Source organism: Agelaius tricolor, unplaced genomic scaffold (assembly GCF_023055355.1).
Source record: "Agelaius tricolor isolate 1412-34295 unplaced genomic scaffold, bAgeTri1.0.p SCAF_46, whole genome shotgun sequence".
In the NCBI taxonomy this organism is placed as follows: domain Eukaryota; kingdom Metazoa; phylum Chordata; class Aves; order Passeriformes; family Icteridae; genus Agelaius; species Agelaius tricolor.
This window is the reverse complement of record NW_027269306.1, coordinates 1,500,670-1,521,169: the sequence shown is the minus strand read 5'-3', so window position 1 is coordinate 1,521,169 and position 20,500 is coordinate 1,500,670. Positions and strand designations below refer to the sequence as shown.

Sequence of the window (20,500 nt, the reverse complement as noted above, 5' to 3'; positions counted from 1 at the left end):
CCTTGATGAGAGTATGTAAAATGTCTAATTTCCAAAATTTTGTCATGGTTCCCTGATGAGAATATGTAAAATGTCTCTTCTACTGGGGCCATTTAGGGCAGCACTGACTGGCAGAATTAGTGGTACCACTCTTCTGTCATCATCAGTTTTTCAGGATAAAGCAGCCGTTCCCACATCAGTCTTCCATGCTGCGGGTACTCCACATCTAACACCGCCAATGAATCACCCTCAGTCTTTCACAGCACTGACTAATTCCACTACAGCCTCTCACCCTGCACCTTTCATGTCATCAGCCTCCAAGAGCTCGGCTGAGGTCTCCAGCTCAGCACAGAGCAGAGAGTCCTCCCTTTCGCTGCCAATATCACTTTTTCCAGATGCAAAGCACGCTCGCAGTGCAGTGCTGCCAGTAGGAGAATTTAGAAGCAAAACAGATTTTCTCTTTAGAAATGCAGCACACTCCTCTCCAACAAGCCCAAGGTCTCCCTTGCTAATGGAGACAAACGAAGTGTTTACTGGGGCAGCACGCACAGTCAGTCCCAGGGTGGCAGCAGCCAACCAGGACAGGCTGCAGATCCCTCCCTCTGCTGCCTCTGAATCAGAATTTTGCAGAAATTGGAGTGATGGAACTTAACAGGCAAATAGCATGAGACTCCCAGCTGCTTCAGCCCTGATCTCCCAAATCCTGGTGGCTTTCCTGTGGCAAGGACAGCTCAAGAGCCTTTCACAAGAGGAGTGACAGCAAAGATGTCCGTGAACTTTAATGCTAATAATGTTCTGCATTATGGAACTCAGCTTCACAAAGTTTCTCCAGGTATCCAAACTTGTGCACTCCTCACAGGATCAAGGATACTAGACACTTTTGGAGATGGCCATGATGACTCTTGATCTAGCTGCAGTGCCATTAATTACTTCCCCTGTATGCCTTTCCAAACCTGAACCTGCTACCACAAATACTTCTGCCACTACTGCTTTTGTGACTACCCATCTTCCACCTGGAGATGCAGAAAGTTCAGATGTAACTGCAAATGAAGACAGAAGGATGAGAGTATCCACTCATTGACCCCATGTGCAGAATATTAATCTCCAAGAGCTTTAAATCATTTAACCTCTGGTCAGGCTTTGCATTCAGTTGAAAAAAAAGCCACTCGCCTCTGTCATGCCTCCAGCGTGGGGTATGCTGCCATCACTTGTTTCCATGACAACAGTGATGGGCAGCCACAGTTCTGGCTCTTTCAGGATTTTGAATGCAGACTCTGAAAGCAATTTAGATCCTGTCAGCCTTCCCGAAGTTGTAACTTCAGTTTCTACGTGGACCAATAAAGCATTGCTGTCTGCAGCTGGCATTAGTATTCCTTTGGTAAAAACTTCAGTCCAAATGGAATAAAGGGAAGTTACTCCAAGTACTTTTCCATTGGAAGACGAGTGCTATGCACCATACTCAGTAGTGTCAAGTCTGCAAAACAAAATTAATACAAATCACCAGCCTCTCTTCTCCACCTCTTCAGCAAACGATACATATACATCCTATAGTCAAAACATTTCAAATTTACCCTTTCCTGAAAAGAATAACTTTTCAGAATTTGATGTAGATGCTCTTGCACTGAAAACATCTCCCGTTCAGTATTCATCCATTGCTACTGCATTGACAATGCCTGACACTCTGCAAAAAAAAGCAAGGAAACATGGCTGAAAACAGTGCTGATTTCTTCTGTGTTGGAGACGTTCCTATCAGTATACATGAGAAAGCACCTCTCCATTTCCATGTGCCTCCTGTTAATGCTGCAGGTGCTTTCCCTAGTTCTCTAGAATCCCAAACAAGTGATGCTGGAAAGATTACTGATGGTAACATTAGGCCAGCACCGATGTTGGTTTTTCAGCTCACTGACAGCTTGGCTGCTTCAGCCCGAAACAGAAGCAGTGTCACCCTCAGCACACTGCCAGCCCAGTCCCCCTTCCCTCTCACCAAGCCTTCTGGTTAAGAAGGCTGAACTCTCTCTCAATGTTCTTGAATGTTTTATCTGAGAAGACAGTGGTTCTGGGAATTTTCCAGAATTTGCAGATAACCAGTTGAGTCCCCTGGTTATTTGTTTATGGCTGATAAATATCCAGCCACATTCAGTGAGGAGGAGTGGGACACAAATGCTACAAGTCATAGTCTAGCTCCCAGTAACATATCTAATAAGGCTACCAAGGGCATCCCATTGCAAACCCCTACCACCAGTGCTCTGCAGTCAAGTCATCATAACTTCTGTCCATGCATCACCAACACAGATAGAGTCTCCTTTTTTGTCAACAACCAACTTTACCCATTCTGTTCTTGCAGTGTTATCTGGAGTATCTTCTGGTGCAATACCTACAGTAGAAACTTCAGAAGCAAAACCACTAACAAGAAAATCATCTCCAGCTTCACCAGTGCCAGCTTCTTCCTTCTTTTCTCTAGGCACTGAAAACAGCCCTTTGCCATCCGTGATGGCTTTAAGCACACCGATCCTGACACTAACAAAAAATAACACTGCCACAAAACTGGCACCGGATCTGAGCTCAGTAGGAACACAGGCAGATTTTCCTTTTGCAACGAGAAATGTGACGGCCTCACCTCTGGACACGCCAGCTCTGCTCATAACCCCCAAGAGCAGCACGGCCACAGCTTCCACACTTGCACCCACAGCCCACGTACCAAGGCAGATAGAAACAACAGTAACTGACACCCAGAAGTTCCCGAGCTCAGACATCACCAAAAGGCCAACCCCATCCCCACTGACAATGACGGCAGCTTTGACATCTATTACAGCATCAGCGAAAACAACTAGGCTCCCCCCTCCTGCCGTGGAACTCAGCCCTGCTCCTCCCGGCACCACGGCAGCCGCCGCTTTCGCTAACATGACGGCAGCTCCCTCCCTGGATTGCCGGCTCTCTACCAACATGATGGTGAAAACAGGTACGTGCAGCCTCTGCTGAAGGGCTCCCCTGTGTCTGTGAGGTGTGAGACACACACCCCAGTGCCCAGGAACGTGGGGCAGCAGTGATTGATCTGCTGTGCTGACGAATGAGATGGGTATGGACAGGGCTGTTAGTTGGAAATGGTGTTGGCTTTGCGTGGGTTTTGACATGAATGTGTCAAATGAAGTGGTGAGATCAGGGGTCACTGCAGGACCACCTGCAGTGGAGGGACAGCCCTGTAAGCTGGGATGGTTTGGTGCCAGCTTCACAGGGAGGAGTCTGTGCTGCTGGAGAGGACAGTGCAGTGACCTGCCTTGGTCCTCAGCCCTGCTTATGCACAAAAACCTAATTCTGTTCTAATACGAACTCCTTATTCTATCAGTACAGATCCGTGTGAAAATTATGTTTAGCATTTAGAGTTGCACACTTCAAAATGGGAGGATTTTGAGTTTTCCATGTGAACAGTGCCACTTCTGGGTCTGGCTTTTTTTCATGGGCAGCTTCTCCTTAGCTGAAAGAACTCTGAACTAAAGGGGCCTGGAGAGGTACCTTGCCCAGGCTTCTCATGGACTCCTTGTGGCAGCACAGCACCAGAAGATGTGTGTGTCTGGGAGATCTCAGCAAGGAATAGGCGCAGAAAAGAGTTTGTGACCTTGCATGATGCAGGCTACAGTGAAATAAGCAGCTTTTGGACCTGATGTGTGTTTGTTAGCTGCTAAATATCCCCATTTAGTGTGATGAGTACAACAGCTCTTTCTAAAGATAAAGGTAGCTTGTGTACAGTATATGATTGAAAGTACTCAAGCACAGCTAAAAAACTCTTCCTGAAAATGATAAGAGAAAAATGAGAAGATAGTGATAGGTTTATTAAAGAAAGCATAGAGATGCTTTCTAAATAGAAAATAATTGCAGCAGTGGAGCAGCAGATTTCTTTTATGTAACTGTGGCCATGAAGACGTGAAGCCTGCCTGTGCAGCTCTGGCTCAGTCCCCTGGGAATGCTGTGCCAGTCTGTCCTCAGGCAGTGAGTGGCCTCATGCCTCCTTGGAGAGGCAGCATAGCAAAGACTTGTTGTTGCTGCTAATGAAATTGCATTTGTTAGACCTTGCTCTGGAAACGTGGAAACAATGGGCTATTGCCATGGGATGAATAGGGAACTCAGGAGCTGCTGAGCCCCTGCAGTTCTTGTCTTTGGAGCTGCTGCTAATCCCGGCTGCTTTGATGATCCCTGCACAGCCAGCCCAATGAAAAACAATTAAAGAAAGCAAACAAGAGTGTGATGATGTCTCAAACCACCCTGTGGCTTTTGTTGCTCCACAGTTCTGTTTCTGAACACAAGGAGGATGATGATCAGCAATGCCTTCAGGGACAGTGTGAGAAAAGGCCTCAACCAAGTGCTGAGACAAGCTTTCAACCAGAATGTCAGTGCTCAGGTAAGCGTGCTTGGCTTTCCCTGCTTGATTTCACCAAAACAGCTCTCCCACCAAAGAACCACAGCTGCCTGCAGCCCCAGTGGTGTCCCTGGATGCAGGAAGCCTCTTGGAGGGGAGCTCTGATATTTTCCTATGGAGAGCAGGCAGAGGTGGCACCCACTCTGGTCTCTAAAAATATGAGGAATACTCCAAAGCTTTTAGCAGTTTATTTGATGAAGAAGAAGAGAGAAATGCAAACTTCTTTTAAGTGTGCTCTGGGAAATGACTACTGACAGCAGTTTCCTCTTCCCCCTGCAGCTCAGGAGTGACTTCTGCTCAGGGGCAGCCAGGTCCTGCTGTGCTCAGCCTGGATCAATGGCAAGAGCATGGCTGGTAAATGGGATGTCAGTGCTGTCAGTCCACTCTCTGCTCTGCAAACCCAGTACCTGACAGGTGCAATTTCACAGGAACAAGAATCCCAAGCAGGGAAAAAACATGTTTTATTGAAAATAAATGGAGGTGATGTGTTCATCACTTTGCAGCTAAATTGCATGGACCTCTGCACTGCTGTGTGTGGGAGCAGCATCGGGTGGGCTGCCAGGGCCCTTTTCCTTGGGACACAGCTTCCTGTGCACTCAGGCTGGGCTTTGTGTGGGGTCCAAGCCTCTGGGAAGGAAAAAAGTAATTTTTCTCAAAACCGAGGTTATCAAGTTGGCTTTGTTCCTCACGCTTTATTGCTGCAAGTGCGGAGGATGTCAGTTGCTTTGGGCATTGTGTGCTCCTTGGCAGCAGCAATAAACACTGCCAGGTTTAGTCCCCTACCTTTTTACAAATTGAGAGAAGCTGCCACCTTCTAACAGAGGAAACCATCTAAAACTTAGTAAGAAGGACCAGTTCCAGGGCTAAAGCTTTTTGGAAAATACTGAATTTTGAAGTAAAACTCAGCTCATGTTTTGAGTTTTGACACACAATGTGTCCATTCTTGTGGTTTGGCATTTCCACTCATATAGGTCTGCTCATAGACTTAACCATCTGGGACAGTACAGGAGAACAGGAGATAAGAGACAACCCAACCAAATATTGGAAACTTTTGTCTTTTAAAAAGTCAGTGAACTTCAGGCACAGAGTAGGAGCTGAAAGCTCTCTGTGTTTTTCCACGTATATGTAAAATGTCCCTGTATCTGTGCATGGATGAAGGGCCAGCCTAACCTGGAGCTTTGCAGCTGTGGTAGCAGTTCTGCACTCCTTTAATTCGGAGCCCATGCTGCGTGGGCTGAGCCTAAAACTCTCTGAGCAGCTCTGCTAATACTGTGTCTGTCGCTATTGTATTGAGGAGGATGAATAAGGTGACACATGGACTCCAAAATCTCAGAAGGCAAAAAGCTATTTTATTAAAAACCACACACTTTTTGTAGACAGCTACAATACAGGTGGACCTGATTGGTCCTCAATCAATATCCCTCATACCATTGGCTAATTAGGCACACCACCCTCTTGTAAATATCTTATGAGAAAATAACACCAGCTACAAAATTAAGAATTGTTTTAATTCCTTCTCTGGACTTTCCCAAAACTTTAAAGAGCAATTCCTGGGTAAGTTTATCTGACTTTCTTCTCTGACTGGTTCTCAGCATCCACACCATGTCTGATATGACACTAACTGATCCCACAGGGTTTATAGGGATTGCAGGATAAAAACTCTGCAAGGGACACATATTCAGGGTGAGAAACCCCATCAAACAGCTGTCACTGTTTAGTAAGAAATGACACAGAGTCGTCAGAAGGCTGAGTGGCATAAAGCACTCATCTTTACTTCTTTTATATGCTCTTTTATACACTGTTCTGATACAGGTGGACCTGCTTGGTCATTCAATCAATGCATTTCACTTGATTGGCTAATTAACAAGACACCCATTTATATAGACAATCTTATGAGAATAACAAGAAAACAGACATTAGGAAAACAACGCCTGCAGGTTGTTTTTAATAATTGGATATCATTGTTTATCTTCAACTCCCTAAAGTCTCCCAGGCTGATTCTGGGAAATCTTATCTAGTTTTCTTGCTCTCTGACCAGGCTGTCACATCCACAAACACCATCTGAACTGCTGTTGGTTTCTCTGGGTCTGGATTGAAGGCACTTGAGACTATAATTCATGTTTGGACTCAGGTGTTTATTATTATTTCTTATCAGTAAAACAGTCTCATTAGTGTGAGTTCAGCAGCTTTTCATTAGAAGGCACAAAATGGGCAATAATCTCTTGTTACAAGGTCTTTTAAGATTAACTATCCAATTAAGAAAGGACACCTAGATTATTTTCCCTTTTAACCCAATAACTGATCCCAAAGAGATCATCTTTCTGCCCATTTACAGAATGCCACCCAAACCCATGAAAAAGAAGAGGCATGAAGAAGAAACCCAGCATGACACCCTGTGCCTTTCATCTTGCTTCCATCCACAACATACTAAAAATACCAAAACCTAAACTTCTCACCAAGTGATACACCTACACTACTCTCTATAATCTATTTCACACTTTTGTGGATTCCAGTCTATCTTGAAGTCTGGGAAACTTTCTCCATGAATGAGGGTCAAAGTCAGTGCTCCCCTGGGGGTCAGGCCACCAAATATTCCCGGCACCCTGGCTTTCCGCAAACAGCGAGCAAAATAATAATAATAAAAAAATTAAAAAACCATGCTGCCCTGTGTGTTTTAGGTTGAAATCCTGGAGCAGTCGAGTAACCTGACCGTGGGTTACTACGTCACGCGGGGCAGGCTGGTTTTCACGCCGGCTGCCGTCGCCGAGAAGCTGCTGGCCTACGGCCTGGGCAACGCCACGGCTGACATGAAGCAGCACGTGCCACACCTGCAGGCCCTGGTGGCCCTGGCCCTGCCCTGGCAGCCCCTGCCCGCCTACCACTTCCAGCTGAAGACAGGTGAGTGAGGGAAACCTGCCTGGGCTGGGTGTGTGGCCGTGGTGCCCTTTCTGGGCAGTGGGGTGGCAGCAGGACAGGCTCTGCTGTGGGGTCAGGTGTCTGTGGGCACCCCTGTGCTCTGCTGCCAGGGCATTGCTGTGAGGATGATGCCTTAGGGTATTAACTTTTATATTTTTCATATATTTGTAATATATGCAATTCTTTAGTGCGTAACTCTAAACTCCATATGAAGTGTTAGCTACTATTCTCCCAGTTGGGTCAGGCAGAGCAATTCCTCTCCAGGCCTGGGAATTAAGGATACCCCTGTGGGCACCCCTAGCCTCGGCTCTGCTGCCAGGGCCACAAGCCCTGCTGTGAGGATGATGCCTTAGGGTATTAGCTTTTGTATTTTTCATAAATTTGTAACCCTGCAATTATTTAGTGTGTAACTCTAAACTCCATATAAAGTGTTAACTACTATTCTCCCAGTTGGGTCAGGCAGAGCAATTCCTCTCCAGGCCTGGGAATCAAAGACACCCCTGTGGGCACCCCTGTGCTCTGCTGTCAGGGCACTGCTGTGAGGGTGATGCCTTAGGTTTTAGCTTTTAAATTTTTCATATATTTGTAACCCTACAATTCTTTGGTGTGTAACTCTAAACTCCATATAGAGTGTTAGCTATTGTTCTCCCAGTTTGGTGAGGCAAAGCAATTCCTCTCCAGGCCTGGGAATCAAGGACATCTCACTGTCTCAGACCCCAAGAGTGAGTAGGGGGCAGCAAACTGGGGGGAAATGACTTCGTTACCTGAAGCTGTAATTGGAAAATTAACCCCCAATATGCAAATGGACCCAACTTATAAAAGTATAAAACCCAAGACCTGTCATCCATTTTTTTTGGGTGTAGCCCCTGAGGGGGGCATTGTCTGCCAGAAATGTACCTGAAGGCCCTTCAATAAATACAACTGCATTTTTTCCTTTAATTTTGTCTGGCCTTTGTTTTTAGGTAGTCCCAAAAAGGCATCAAGGGGATGTGGCAGTGCAGAGTAATTGTGGGGCACTGTAAGATTAGAAGAGGGCAGAGTGCTCTGAAATTATACATTAAATGATAAAAAAATATTTCCTACACGTGTGCTTACAATGTTTGTATACACATACTTACGGCAGTTACAAGTACATTTTTCCTAGAGTGAAAATAAAACAGAATGAGAATCAATATTATGATTGATTATATTTTGCAGGACCAGATGACCCGCAAGATTTAAGATTATAACTTGGTTTTTAGAATGACTTTGCTTATTGCCTGGCTCTGAGCAAGTATATGCACAGTGAACAGGCCTTACCATCTTCTACATCATTGCAGAAGCAATCTCCATTTGTTTGTGGAGAGTGTCAGCTCTAATAATGCAATTTAATTCTTACATTTTGTCTTAATTAAGGCTAATTTAGTGCAGTTCCTGAAGTGGCATTATCTTCACCTGCTTAATGTGTAAATTGATCATTTTGTTCTTGGTGCTGCAACAAGAATACTTTGTCCGCGTTCTAATGCCTTCTTTTTTTCCAGAGCTGCAGTTTGTGGGTCAAACAGACAACATTCAGTCATGCAAATTTGTTCAGACCATGGAACAGCGGCTCCAGAGAGCATTCCAGGATGCTGAAAGAAAGGTCCTAAACACCAGCAACAACTTAACTGTTCAGGTACAGTTGTGTACTTTGCCTATTGCCAATCTCTTCTGGTTATTCTTTGCCAGGTGTATGCTTTTATTCCAGCACAGTGCCTTTGCTAGCCACTGTGGAAGGAAATTTATGTTTTCGTCTGCAATAAGATCGTTTATGCATTGCAGGAAAACTTACAAGTGCATGATTTATAGAAGGCTTTTCATGAATTGGAGTTTTACCACTTGCACTTCAGTCATATAAATGAAATTCCAAGTATAAAAACACAGTCTTCCAAATTTATGTTTTTACTGAACATGTTATTCTGACACATTAGTTGCTTTCAGTGAAGCTATTCAGGTATAAAAATGGTGCTAGGCACAGTTGTTTTTGAGATCTGAAATAATGGAATAGATTTCTTTCTCTTGGTATGCATTTCAGTTTCATACTCACGGAGCACAAATTCACCACAAATTTTTACACACCTTTATATGTATAGTGGGCCAACACTCTTACATTCTATGCCACACTTCAGGACTAGAGAAATTATCTTCTGGGCAATATTATGATATGTTTTTGATTTTTGATAAAACTCTGTGTATGGATTGTGCTCCTCAGAAGGAGAAAATTTTGTCATCAGCGCTCTGCTAATTATTTTGGTGCTGTTTCTTGTGAGCTTGAGCTCAAAGTGGTGGAGCTCAGAGAGGCAGCAAAACACAGGGCAAGAGAGGGCCTACCACAATAGGTACAGGGATTATCAAGTTTTTCAACAGCTGGACCTGTGGCATTGAGGTGAGCTTCATGGTGCCTGATTTGCTTGTGGTGGAAGTGGCAGATCTCACAAAGCACCTAAGCAATTTTGGAAAGAGTCCTAGGAGAAGGTAGTGGCTGTTTTTGTGGATATTGCCAATTTAAGGAGAGATAGGATGGAGTCCTGGTGGCAACATATAGGCTGGGAAGTAAGAGGCTCGAGGGTGTGATCTTCATGATAAATTTTTTTGAAGTTATTCCAGTATCATGCAAAAGACTAAGTCCATGCAACAAAACACTGTATGAGAGTTTTAGATTAATTGAAAACTAGGGAATAGTTCTGGAGCAGACAGAGCCAGTTCAGAAAAGGTATTGCTGCCCTAGGAGAGTAGAGGGAAGGTGGGTAAAAGGCATGAAGCATCTTCCATGCAAGGAGAAATGAAATTGGCCGTGGCTCTCCAGCCAGTAGGGAATCAGGAGTTGCCACTTGGAGTTTCCCATAACAGAACTACTCAAATTTAAATTAAAAAAAAGCATCCTTTCACTGTGCATAAAGATGTCCAGATGTAACTGGAGAAAAAATATGGAAATTACAAAAAACATTTGGCCAAAGAGATAGAATAAAAAGTTATCAACCCTTTTTAAACCCAGGCATATGATTTATGGCTCTGACACAGCTGTGGGAGAATCTTACACTGTTGAGAGCCATTTATTCCTCTTGTCCTGTGCTAATTCTCCAACCCTCTGCTCCAGCCATTTGTAGGTGGACATTGGCTAGGCAGACTTTTGGTTTGACCTTGGGCTCTTCTGATGCTTCTTTTTTGTATCATGGTTTTTCTTTTAACTTGGTGATCCAAACCATAAAAATGGGGTATTTAAATAACATTCATGAATGCTGTCAGGCCTACCTATCAGTAGCCAAATAACCCCATCCCTCTTGCCCTTGGGCATAAGTTTTTCAAGAAAAGATGTGGGTTTTATTCCTGATGTTGGAGAATCTTTTCCAGTACTTGCTGAATAGAATTGGTCCTCAAAATGTAGTAATCAGATTTGGGCTCAGCAGCAGACTGGCACTGAGCTAGAGTGGGGAGGAGTACAGAGATTCATATGATATTAGGAACACAAAGACATGATATCCCTTAATTTCATATGGAAAATGTGTGGGTCTATAAACCAGCAGTAGGAAGGCAGGAAAGACAGCAAGATAAACAGCACAATTTATCTGCATCAAGCACTGGATGGTTTTTCTGATAAGCATCCTCTCCCTCATCCCACATTCCCTGGTAAAAACACAGGAAAACATTGTCAGTCCTGGTTGCACCTTTTCTGCCTGCTGCTGTCCTCCAGGAACCCTTCAAGTGCTAAAGCAGGGATTAAAGTATCACACAGGTAAAGTTGGATGAGATGTAGCTAATCCATTCTTCAGGTTAACATTTCCCCAGTTTCTTTGCATTGCCTTGGTGGTTTGTTTTTTTTTTGTAATGAGCTGAACCACAGCAACACATTATTTTTTGCCTCTGTTTCAGATTTTGAACACCTCCAATGTCTCCCAAGCTGTCACTCTGTTTTATGTAGTGAAAAATCAAAGCACAACTCTAAATGGCACTATTTCCAGCAACCTTCTTAATCAGCTGTCAGCTGAGCTGGTGGGTTTCTACCTCACCTACCCACCTCTCACCATTGCTGAATGTAAGTATGTGCTTCCCACCATCAAGATTAGCCAGCACCAGAATTTGGCCTTGTTGTCAAGCTCAGGGATTGTAGGCGGCTTTTCTGCTAACTTTTTAAACTGTATTTTGTTACAAAAAAAAAAGGGGGGGGGGGGAGAATTAGATTATTTTTTTCCCCTGGGTTCAGTGTTTATTTTGGCTGCTAGCAACACTGACAAAAACTAAGGAAAAAACATATAAACTTTGTCATTAACAAAACAAATTCCTGTGCTAGGTTACAAACAAAATAAAATTGTAGTTTTGTGAAAAGCAAAGCACAAAAGGTCCCAAAGCCTTCATTTCAGGAGTGCTTAGCACAGCACTGATTGAGCTTTAGCTTCAGCAAAGCCCTTTGCTTCAGGGGAATCCTCAGCCCTGGTGGTTGCTCCAGGGGCTGGGCTGGGATCAGGCTGGGACTGTGTGTTTGGGTAGTGGGATGAGCTCCACCTGTGCTTCTGTTTTAAAAAGCTCTTGGTGCATTTGCTGAGAACTGCATCCTCAGTTTGCACGTGGTCTGAGCACTTTGGCATCAATGGTTTTCTTGAGTTCCAGTTGCTATGAAGGCTCTGAGGTACAAAGAGCTGGAGACAATTGTGTGGGCAGCCCGTGTGGTGCATGTGCTCTCTGACTGCCTGCTGATTTCTTTAAAATGATTAAAGGGACAAGACACTTGATTATGGGGATTTCTGTTTAATCTGCTTGTTAATGTGATGTGTGAAATTAACCTTGCTGCAGACTGGAGTTCTCTGTTTGCTGGGAGTGAGAAGAGACGTGCTGGGTACATGCAGAAGCAGACTGTTGGAAAGTGAGCACTGAAGAAAACACAAATTACTTTTTTTTTTTTTTGCCAGTCCATTTTGTTTGCAAACTGCCCAACAGCTGAGAAATTACATGGTGCAGTTCACCAGTGACTTGCAGGATGAGCTTTCTGTGGGATAAGTGGTTTCTCTCTGCTGTGAGGCAGTCAGGAATCACAGCTAACTTAGGTGGGAAAGGAGGTTTGTATGTCCTTCTTGGGGCATTACCTATCATATTACAGTATTTGCCAACAAATAGGTGAAACTGCCCTATAAGTTCTTGCACTGTGTTGGTACACTTTTGAATCAGAGTTTGCATCACAGGGTAAGAGACACATACCATCTTCTAAAACCTTAAACTCTAAGTTTTTCACCACATGATATTACACACCTCCAATCAAACTACACACCCATAATCCCAGTTCTGTCATTCCGTTTTGGAAGCCTTCTCCACAGCCTCAGGTCAAATACAGTGCTCTCCTGAGGGTCAGAGTCTGTCAGCACAGAAAGTCTGAAATTCTCAGCATCCAGAGTTCCAACAGTGGGCTTGTGTTTTCATAAAGTCTTTCCATAGGCAAGGGGAGGCAGAGGGAGGGAGGCTGTTGGTAGAGGGTGTGGTCATGGACCTAGAAGGGATGTCCCCCATTCCTCAATAGACAGGCTCCTTTTTGATGGCTGGTGTTCAGGATGTGTCTTTATGGGCCATCCAGGAGCTCAAGGAGACAGCTGGAGGAAGTTTTGGTGCTGGCTGTGCTCAGTTCAAGTGTTTAGCCTCCAAAATAGGCCTGTTGCATAGGAGGGGGATTGTGGTGCTTCTCACAAAGGCAATACAAGCACATGCTTGGTAGTCCGGAGCTGTGCAAGCCATTTGTCACACAGCAAGTCTTGTGTGGTACTGCAGTTGTCTGCTGATCCCCACACATGATGAACAGACCTGATAAAGTCTTTAGCTAGTGTTTCTTTAACAACTAATGGCTTATATTTCATTTTGGAGCTCTTGGTTTTATTCCCAGTGCAGCAGCTGTACTGCAAACTCATGAACTTAATGCACGCGCAGTGTTTACGGCTCCACACTGAGAGCGTGTCTGGAAAATGTTTCCTTTGAAGAGTGTTTGATGCTTATTCATGTGGCAGTGTAGTTGTCTCAGTTTATCAAACAAAAATTGAGGTTGTTCTCTGAGCATGTTATTTCCCAGTAGGCTCCAGTGGCTCCTCCAGAGCCTTTGCAGTCTGTCCTGGAAATGCACAGCTCGGGGCACGCTGTGAAATCCTCCTCAAAAGCAGCTACTGTGTGTAATCAAATCCTTTACAATGTTTACTATTCTGAGCCACTTTGGGGTTTAAAAATCAAGGTGACTCAGTAGCAGCCTATCAATGTGCAGAGCATGGATGTTTTCTGAATTAAGTTCCTGGTATTCATCAATTGAACAAACGCTGAGCTGTGGAATGAATTAGCAGCATATTGAGCTTTACAGCCTAGTGCACTTTGGAGATGAGGGAGCTAACAAAAGGCATCACAACAGCAAATATCAGTTTCTCACAGATGCAGACACATATGGTAGTAATGCCTTAAGTGGTGCACAGTGAGGGAGCACCACACTCCAAGGTGTGCTCACAGTTTTGTTAGTCTTGTTTGCAGTCTGTGTAGAGTCTGATCCTGGTATATTTTCATGGTATTTTAGGCTGAAACTATATTCTGGGCTACATAAGGATTAATCACAGAATCATCATGGAATCTCATCTGGTTTTCTGCAGGGGAGAAAGCAGCAGAGATGAATACAACACCTATTACCTATCCTTCTTGGTTCTGGGCATTCCTGGGCTTCATCTCAGACTACTGTCCCAGCCAGTATTTTGGCAACAGGAGATATATGTTCTACTTTGTATGGCAGTGCTTCTTCTGTTTACACTTGGTGTTCTTTCTCAGACAGAAAAGAAATTGTAACCCTGAAAATTATGCTCTAGATCTCCTCTTAGGCCATAGTTCAATTTTATTTATTGTTGTCAGGGTAGCCAGTTTTGGGAGGCATAATGTGTAGGATGTTGGAATATTATGACATAATTTAATCTTCTGTTTTTAAAGCTTTGGAGTATCCAAACCTTGATGTCTCGGAATCAACTAGAGACTACTGGGTGATAACAGGTACTTTCTAATGTCCTTCCCTCCTCCAGGCACTCCAGGTAATAATTTGTAGTGCTCATTTATATCAACACAGCAGTGCAGTAATTTTACACAGAATAAGTGGCTGCCCACTGAACCTGCCTTCAGCTGGGCAAATGCACTTACAGTCACTCTGTGGCATAAGTGATAGATCATCTTCAACAGTGACATCTCCAGCAAGCAACACCCACCTCAGAATTTATAGCACTTTGGTTGAAACAATTCTGGGAGGAGCACTATCTTCTGAGAGTTTTGAGACACAAACAGACCATTTATTTATTTATTTATTTATTATACCCTGGGACATGGATTTAAATCTGAAATCAAAAGAGACACATAGACATAGAGTTGAGCAGCAGTCTGTCCTTGAGCAGCAGAGTTGAGGCTGTTACACCAAGGAACTTTGTTATGATTTGCTGACTATCTGGGTGCAGGGATTTTTTGCATCTTTCACTTGAAGCTCTTAGGCTTCAAAACACTTCTTTTATCAAGTCATTTCACAGGTGCCACCTTCTCATGCATAATCATTTTGACTTGAGAAATGATAACTGGGCAAGAAAGAGACCCTTTCCCTCAGACATCTTTGAGTGATACCAAAGCCTTTCTAGTTGGTGTGTCTGTACCTGGAATTGTTTAAGGCTCAGGAGAGCAAGAGCAAAGGGCTCTGACATGAAATAGACTTGGTACCAGTTCCATCTTTTCATAAATTTAAAATAAAACATAAGTTTATGCAGAGATGATAATCTTCTGAAAGGAGTGGTGCAGCTCTTCCCAGTATGGACCCTGTGAACCTGATACTCCATTTCTTGCCTCTGCACACTTGCTGTGATGGGTTATTATTGATATTACAATGGAAACTCTGTTTTCAAAAAGATCCTGTTGGTCTCAGAAGAATTTTTTGAAATAATGCTAAAAAAACCATACATATGTATGAATTGAATCTGCTTGTCATATCACTTTTTTTGAACTTTAGAATCCAGTGTCTTTTAAATCTTGCATTGATTTATACTTCAGATGCCTTCATTTAAACTTCAGAAATGTTTATTCAGGTTTCAGTGCTCTCAGACAGGATATTTTGTTTGAGACTGTACAAAATCCAAACTTCAGGCCTCAAATCCTCAGGATAGAAACTGGTTAACAGGAGCATCTGGCAATAAGCATTAACCCAGCAGCTCTCAAATAGGCTTGAACCTAATTTTTACATTGAAGATCACAGAGTAGTAAATTGAAGGTGAACTGAAGGCCTAGAAATGGTATTTTGAGATTTTATGAAGCATCATTGATATTGTCTGAGATGAGCTGTGCAGGGACTGAAACAGAAGTGTGTTATATCCTCACAGGGAATTGCTGAGAGGGGATAACAGCGTCCAGGTGTTTAATTTCCAAGTTAGTCTGCACCTCCCTGTCCCAAACTGTCCCACAAACCATGTGTTACTTCACCTGTGGGTGCATGAAGTGCTGATCTGTGTTTTTTCTGTGTTCCCACAGTGATCCAAGGGGTGGATATTGCTTTGCTGGGGCTGAACAACCAGAGCTTTGCCAGGCTGATGGAGCAGCGCTTGGCCCCGCTGTTCATGATGTCCCACCAGCAGGGAAGGCGCTTCAGACGTGCCACCACCGTGGGCAGCTACACTGTGCAGGTGCTCAGTGTGTGAAAAAAAGTCCTTGGCTTGCATCTGTCCTGCTTCAGTTCCTGTAAAAGACATGCCTAGCTGAATTTCTAGGCTGAGATTTCCTGTATTTCTCATGGGTATCAAAGCAGCGAGGGCAGAATGCCTGGCACTGCTGATGGTGCCTTTTTTTGCAGCCAGCCATGTTGGCATGCCTGTCATCCTCGAGAAATCATCATTAGTTAATCAGTGTTCATAAATATTTTCTCTCTGGTTGCTATGAGGATTGGTACAAAGTACATATTTTAGCATATTCAGCATAATGAAGAGTTCCAGATTTTTTCTTCTTGATAAAAGTTTCCTAGGTAACTCAAAGCCAGAACTTCTTTTTTTTCCTCTTTTTGTTGGAAAAAAAAATGTACAAAGCAGCCTTTATTTATACAGGGTTAGTCATCAAATCATGTGGCCCCAGATCATGTTATGAAGTAGAGACTTGAGACCTGAGTAATTTATTAATCATCTTTCTCTTATTTACAGCATTTTTCATTCAGTATTTTGAACTGATCATGTTTTGTTCTCTCACCAATTAAGCCAAATGTTGCTGTGGGCAATTAAAAGATTTCTTCTTCAATCTTCAAAAATCAGTTATTTAAAAAAGTAATTAAATTGTTTTTCAGGAATTGTTTATTGTAAGGCATAAACCCAAGTAATTGCATTTTCCATTTGCTCACACAATTCTTTATATTGTTCCACTGGAAGGATTTAAAAGAAGGAACACATTTTACTTGCCAAAGTGAGAACCTTTGTAAAATTTTAGTCCATAACATAATGGAGAATAATCATAAAACTCCTTTTTCTTCTCATCATTAGAAATATTTGACATTTTCTCCACTCTCAGGAAAGGTAGAGGTACAATGGAAAAATTCTGCCAGTGTTCTACAGAATAAAATGGGAAAAGCATGATTCCTTTGTTATCAACCTGGGACAAAAAAATAATAAGTATGGAAGGAAAATGGGAGGCTGTTTTTCAACTGCAATATGCCAACAAAGTGGCGTTTTCAGTATTAGAACAGATTATAAGAATTCCCCCTTTACAGAGGACTGTAATGTCTAAAAATTTGATCCTTTACTCTTTGCTGCATGCTTTTCTTAGTGTAGGGTTTTACCTTAGGATTATGTTTAATTTCTTTTTCAAGAAGAATTTTAATTATTTTTCTGACTGAATGATTTAATAGCCTGGGCTCTGAAGGCGAGAAGCTCTGATCCTATGAGGATATTTGCATGGAGCTTATGCTTGTAGGTGGTCTTGAAGGAGCTCCCTGTGGACACTGCCTCCAAATAGCTCCTGGCAAGTTTTGCAGTGGTATTACACAAACACAGTTTATTTCTCTTTCTCTCCTCATTTATTCATTTATTTATTTTGTTTCCCTTAAAGATGGTCAAAATTCAACGTATTCCAGGACCCAAGGAGCCAGCTGAACTGACATATTACACTTTATACAACGGGAAGCCTTTGCTGGGCACTGCAGCTGCCAAAATTCTGAGTACAGTTGACTCGCAGAGGATGGCCTTGACCCTGGGCTATGTCATCCAAGTTCAAGCTGATCGTAAGAGTCCTTTCAAAAATTCCATACTTAACCATTGCTTTATTCCATGATCTGAACACTATGGAAGGTCACAATTAATTCTGATGCGGACAAAACCATAACACCACACACTAATGATGACTGGGGCAAAGTTGCTGTTCATATAACTTGGCCAAAAAATGTAAAATGTTGTGGCTGTTAAGATGTCCCTTATTTTTGACTTCATCAAAATAGTATAGATTCTTTCTATCTCAAAGGGATTATTATTTTTTAAATAACAATTTTCACCAAGAAAACTACATGGTTGTTAAAGATATTATTCAGACACAAATCAGAAAACTGAAGTTGAAAAGAGCTACTTGTGCACATGTGCAGTTTTCAGATTCAAGATATGATAGTATCATTCAGAATAATGTGGCCAAAAATACTTCATTCTTGAAAAGTAAAATGTTTTCAAATTTCTCTTTCAAGACCTTCATCAGTTACTGAGTGATTGTGAACACAGGTTTCTTTAAATGGTTTTTTTAGATATTCCTATATACTTGGCCCATAGTCATAAACCTATGGTGAAGCCTGGAGTGTTTTTTCATGCAGTTAAGATAATGTATAATTATGCTTCATGCAGTGTACAAACCCATGCCTTTTGCTAACTGGATTTCTCCAACTTGCCAAAGTATTTCTTTAGAAGGAATCAAAATTATGTAGTGGACTCCTGCACTGGATCTCCTTACTGGTGAAAGAGCACATAAAATTGTCCCTGGTGCAATTATATCTGCCTGGAGGAGTGGTGGTACTGAAATAATTTAGTAAAATGGTGACAGGAAAAGAAGAGACCACTATAATAAGTAGTTTGTGTATAATCCATAAACATAGGATTGAATAAGAAGACTGAAATATGATACAATTTCCAGAGAATGCACCACGTACTGTATCTGATCCTTGATTTGATCATGGTCTGCTTCTGGCTTTAATTCAGCTGAACCCAAGGATCTCCATTCCATAAATTCCAGCATTTAAATTCCAAGTAATTTTGTTTTCCATGAGAATAATTCTTAAATGTATTTTTTTACTATAGAAGGTATAGATATAGCAGTTTCCTGGCTCTTTGTGCAATGATGTGATTTATATTTATGTGGGTATTTAGGCAATTATGGAAGCTACTGCTCATCATCTAACTTTGTATTTCCATGGTCTGATGAGGCAGCCTCATTCATCTGTAGATTTTCATACCAGCCATGTATGCACAGAACACTGTAAAAATAGAAAAGACAGGAACTGAAATTGTGACCTGAGGTACCTGAGATTCTGAAGGTAGAGTATTTGAAATGTAGGAAGCAATTCCATCTTTATACCTTATTATGGAAAAAACACCATTTCTTTCCTTTTGGACATGGTTATTTGCAGTCTGTATCGCCACAGAAAATACTTTGTGTGGATTTCATTTCTGCTCATTATAATTTCTGTTCTAGCAGAATGAAAATTCTGTCCCAAAATACTGTGAGAAAAGACGTGTACCCTCGGGAGCTCATAGCTGGCTTAGATGAGACAGATGAATAATAACACAAAAAAATGGATGTTCCTGTGTTATGAGCCAGAGACTGAGTTACAACAGAATGAAAGGCTTGTTTCAAATTCCACTGAAGTCTTACTAAGTTGAATGAACCATGGATTGACTTTAGGTCACATTGGAGTCTGGTAACTGAATTAAAGATGTAAATTAGGACTCCTAAATGTCTATGCTATTAGCCATAAGGTCATCATTTCCTCTGCATCCCTTAGAAGGCATAAATATAATTTTTCAACCATTGTTTGCTGCTTCCACAGCAGCAGTCTATAATTAAAGTTTGTTATTTGTTAAAATTCAGATTCCGTTTCCTTCCCCACAGCCCTTTCATCCCCAAACTAAATGTCAAAGTCAATAATTAAGAATTCTGCAAGTCTGTTGAAAAGTGAACCTTGAAAGTCTCCAACCTGGCCTTTTTGCAGTCTTATGCTCAAGCTCTGAGCCTAATGGGGCTGTTCCTACATCACCCAACAAACTTCACCAGCTTTGCAAAACGCTGCAAATCTACAAAGAGAACAGGCTCAGGCTCCAGCCAGGCTTTCAGCTGGAGAACTGTAAAGTTCCCAATGCCTGCTGCAGAAGAAGCTGGTTTGCATTTAAGTCTGATCCTGAGAGATGCTGAGTGCCTCTGACAGCTCATAAGCTCAATGACATTTGAAAGCGCCGGTCCCCCAGGAAAGGGGAATGGCTGCTTTGTGCTGGTGTTCTCACAATTGCCTGCCCAGGCCAGCAACCAGTGCCACAGCAAAATAAACAGGGATAGCATGGGGAAGTCCACTAAATATTTCACTACAACTAAGTTCAGCACTATAAAGAGGTTGTCTGATCGTTTTTCCAGAAAGAAATGAAATGAGAGAACTGGGAATGTGTCACAGGAGGATCTCATATGTGTGAACAAGTTGAAGGTTCATAACTAAGAGAGATTATTCTGATGAAATGGAGTCTAAAATGTTTTTGCATTGCTGCATTTCTGAAATGTACTCTTTTCCTGGTGCCATCATTAATGTATCTGCAAGTAGCTCTTTTCAGCCTCATTATTTCTACTCCTTCAGAAATAATGAATTCTTTTTGACCTTAACTATGATAAATTATTTCTAGAGCACAAGAGAAGCATCTTCTTATTGCCTTATTGATATTGATAGTAACTATTCCAGCTAGTTTCATTGTTTTTTAAAAAGCTCTGCCAGTTTGCTCCTGCTGAGCCAGTCAGTTTTTGACACCATGTACGGACTCCATGTGTGTTCTTTTAACACACATGATATGCTACTTTGCTCTAAGCTGGGCTTGTGTTTGAAAAATAGTTAAGGATGCATTATTTGCACCTTTTATTTGTTTGTTTATTGTGTGAATGAACCATTGGAGAGATATCTCATATGGTATCTCTTTTGACTTTGGAGTGGATGTC

At 42.3% G+C, this 20,500-nt stretch overlaps 1 protein-coding gene across 5 annotated transcripts in view; it reads left to right on the top strand.

The window, feature by feature from the left end:
* The window catches only part of KIAA1549L (KIAA1549 like), a 135,829-nt gene that overhangs the window by 59,174 nt on the left and 56,155 nt on the right, over nt 1–20,500 (top strand). For 3 of the 5 annotated variants that reach the window (XM_071455233.1, XM_071455234.1, XM_071455232.1), the window contains exons 3-10: nt 2,324–2,938; nt 4,260–4,372; nt 7,069–7,288; nt 8,827–8,960; nt 11,195–11,357; nt 14,258–14,317; nt 15,824–15,975; nt 17,381–17,552. In XM_071455233.1, coding sequence (XP_071311334.1) covers nt 2,324–2,938; nt 4,260–4,372; nt 7,069–7,288; nt 8,827–8,960; nt 11,195–11,357; nt 14,258–14,317; nt 15,824–15,975; nt 17,381–17,552 — 1,629 coding nt within the window. The remainder of the gene's footprint in view (nt 1–2,323; nt 2,939–4,259; nt 4,373–7,068; nt 7,289–8,826; nt 8,961–11,194; nt 11,358–14,257; nt 14,318–15,823; nt 15,976–17,380; nt 17,553–20,500) is intronic. The other 2 variants (XM_071455237.1, XM_071455236.1) reach the window with 1 other exon arrangement.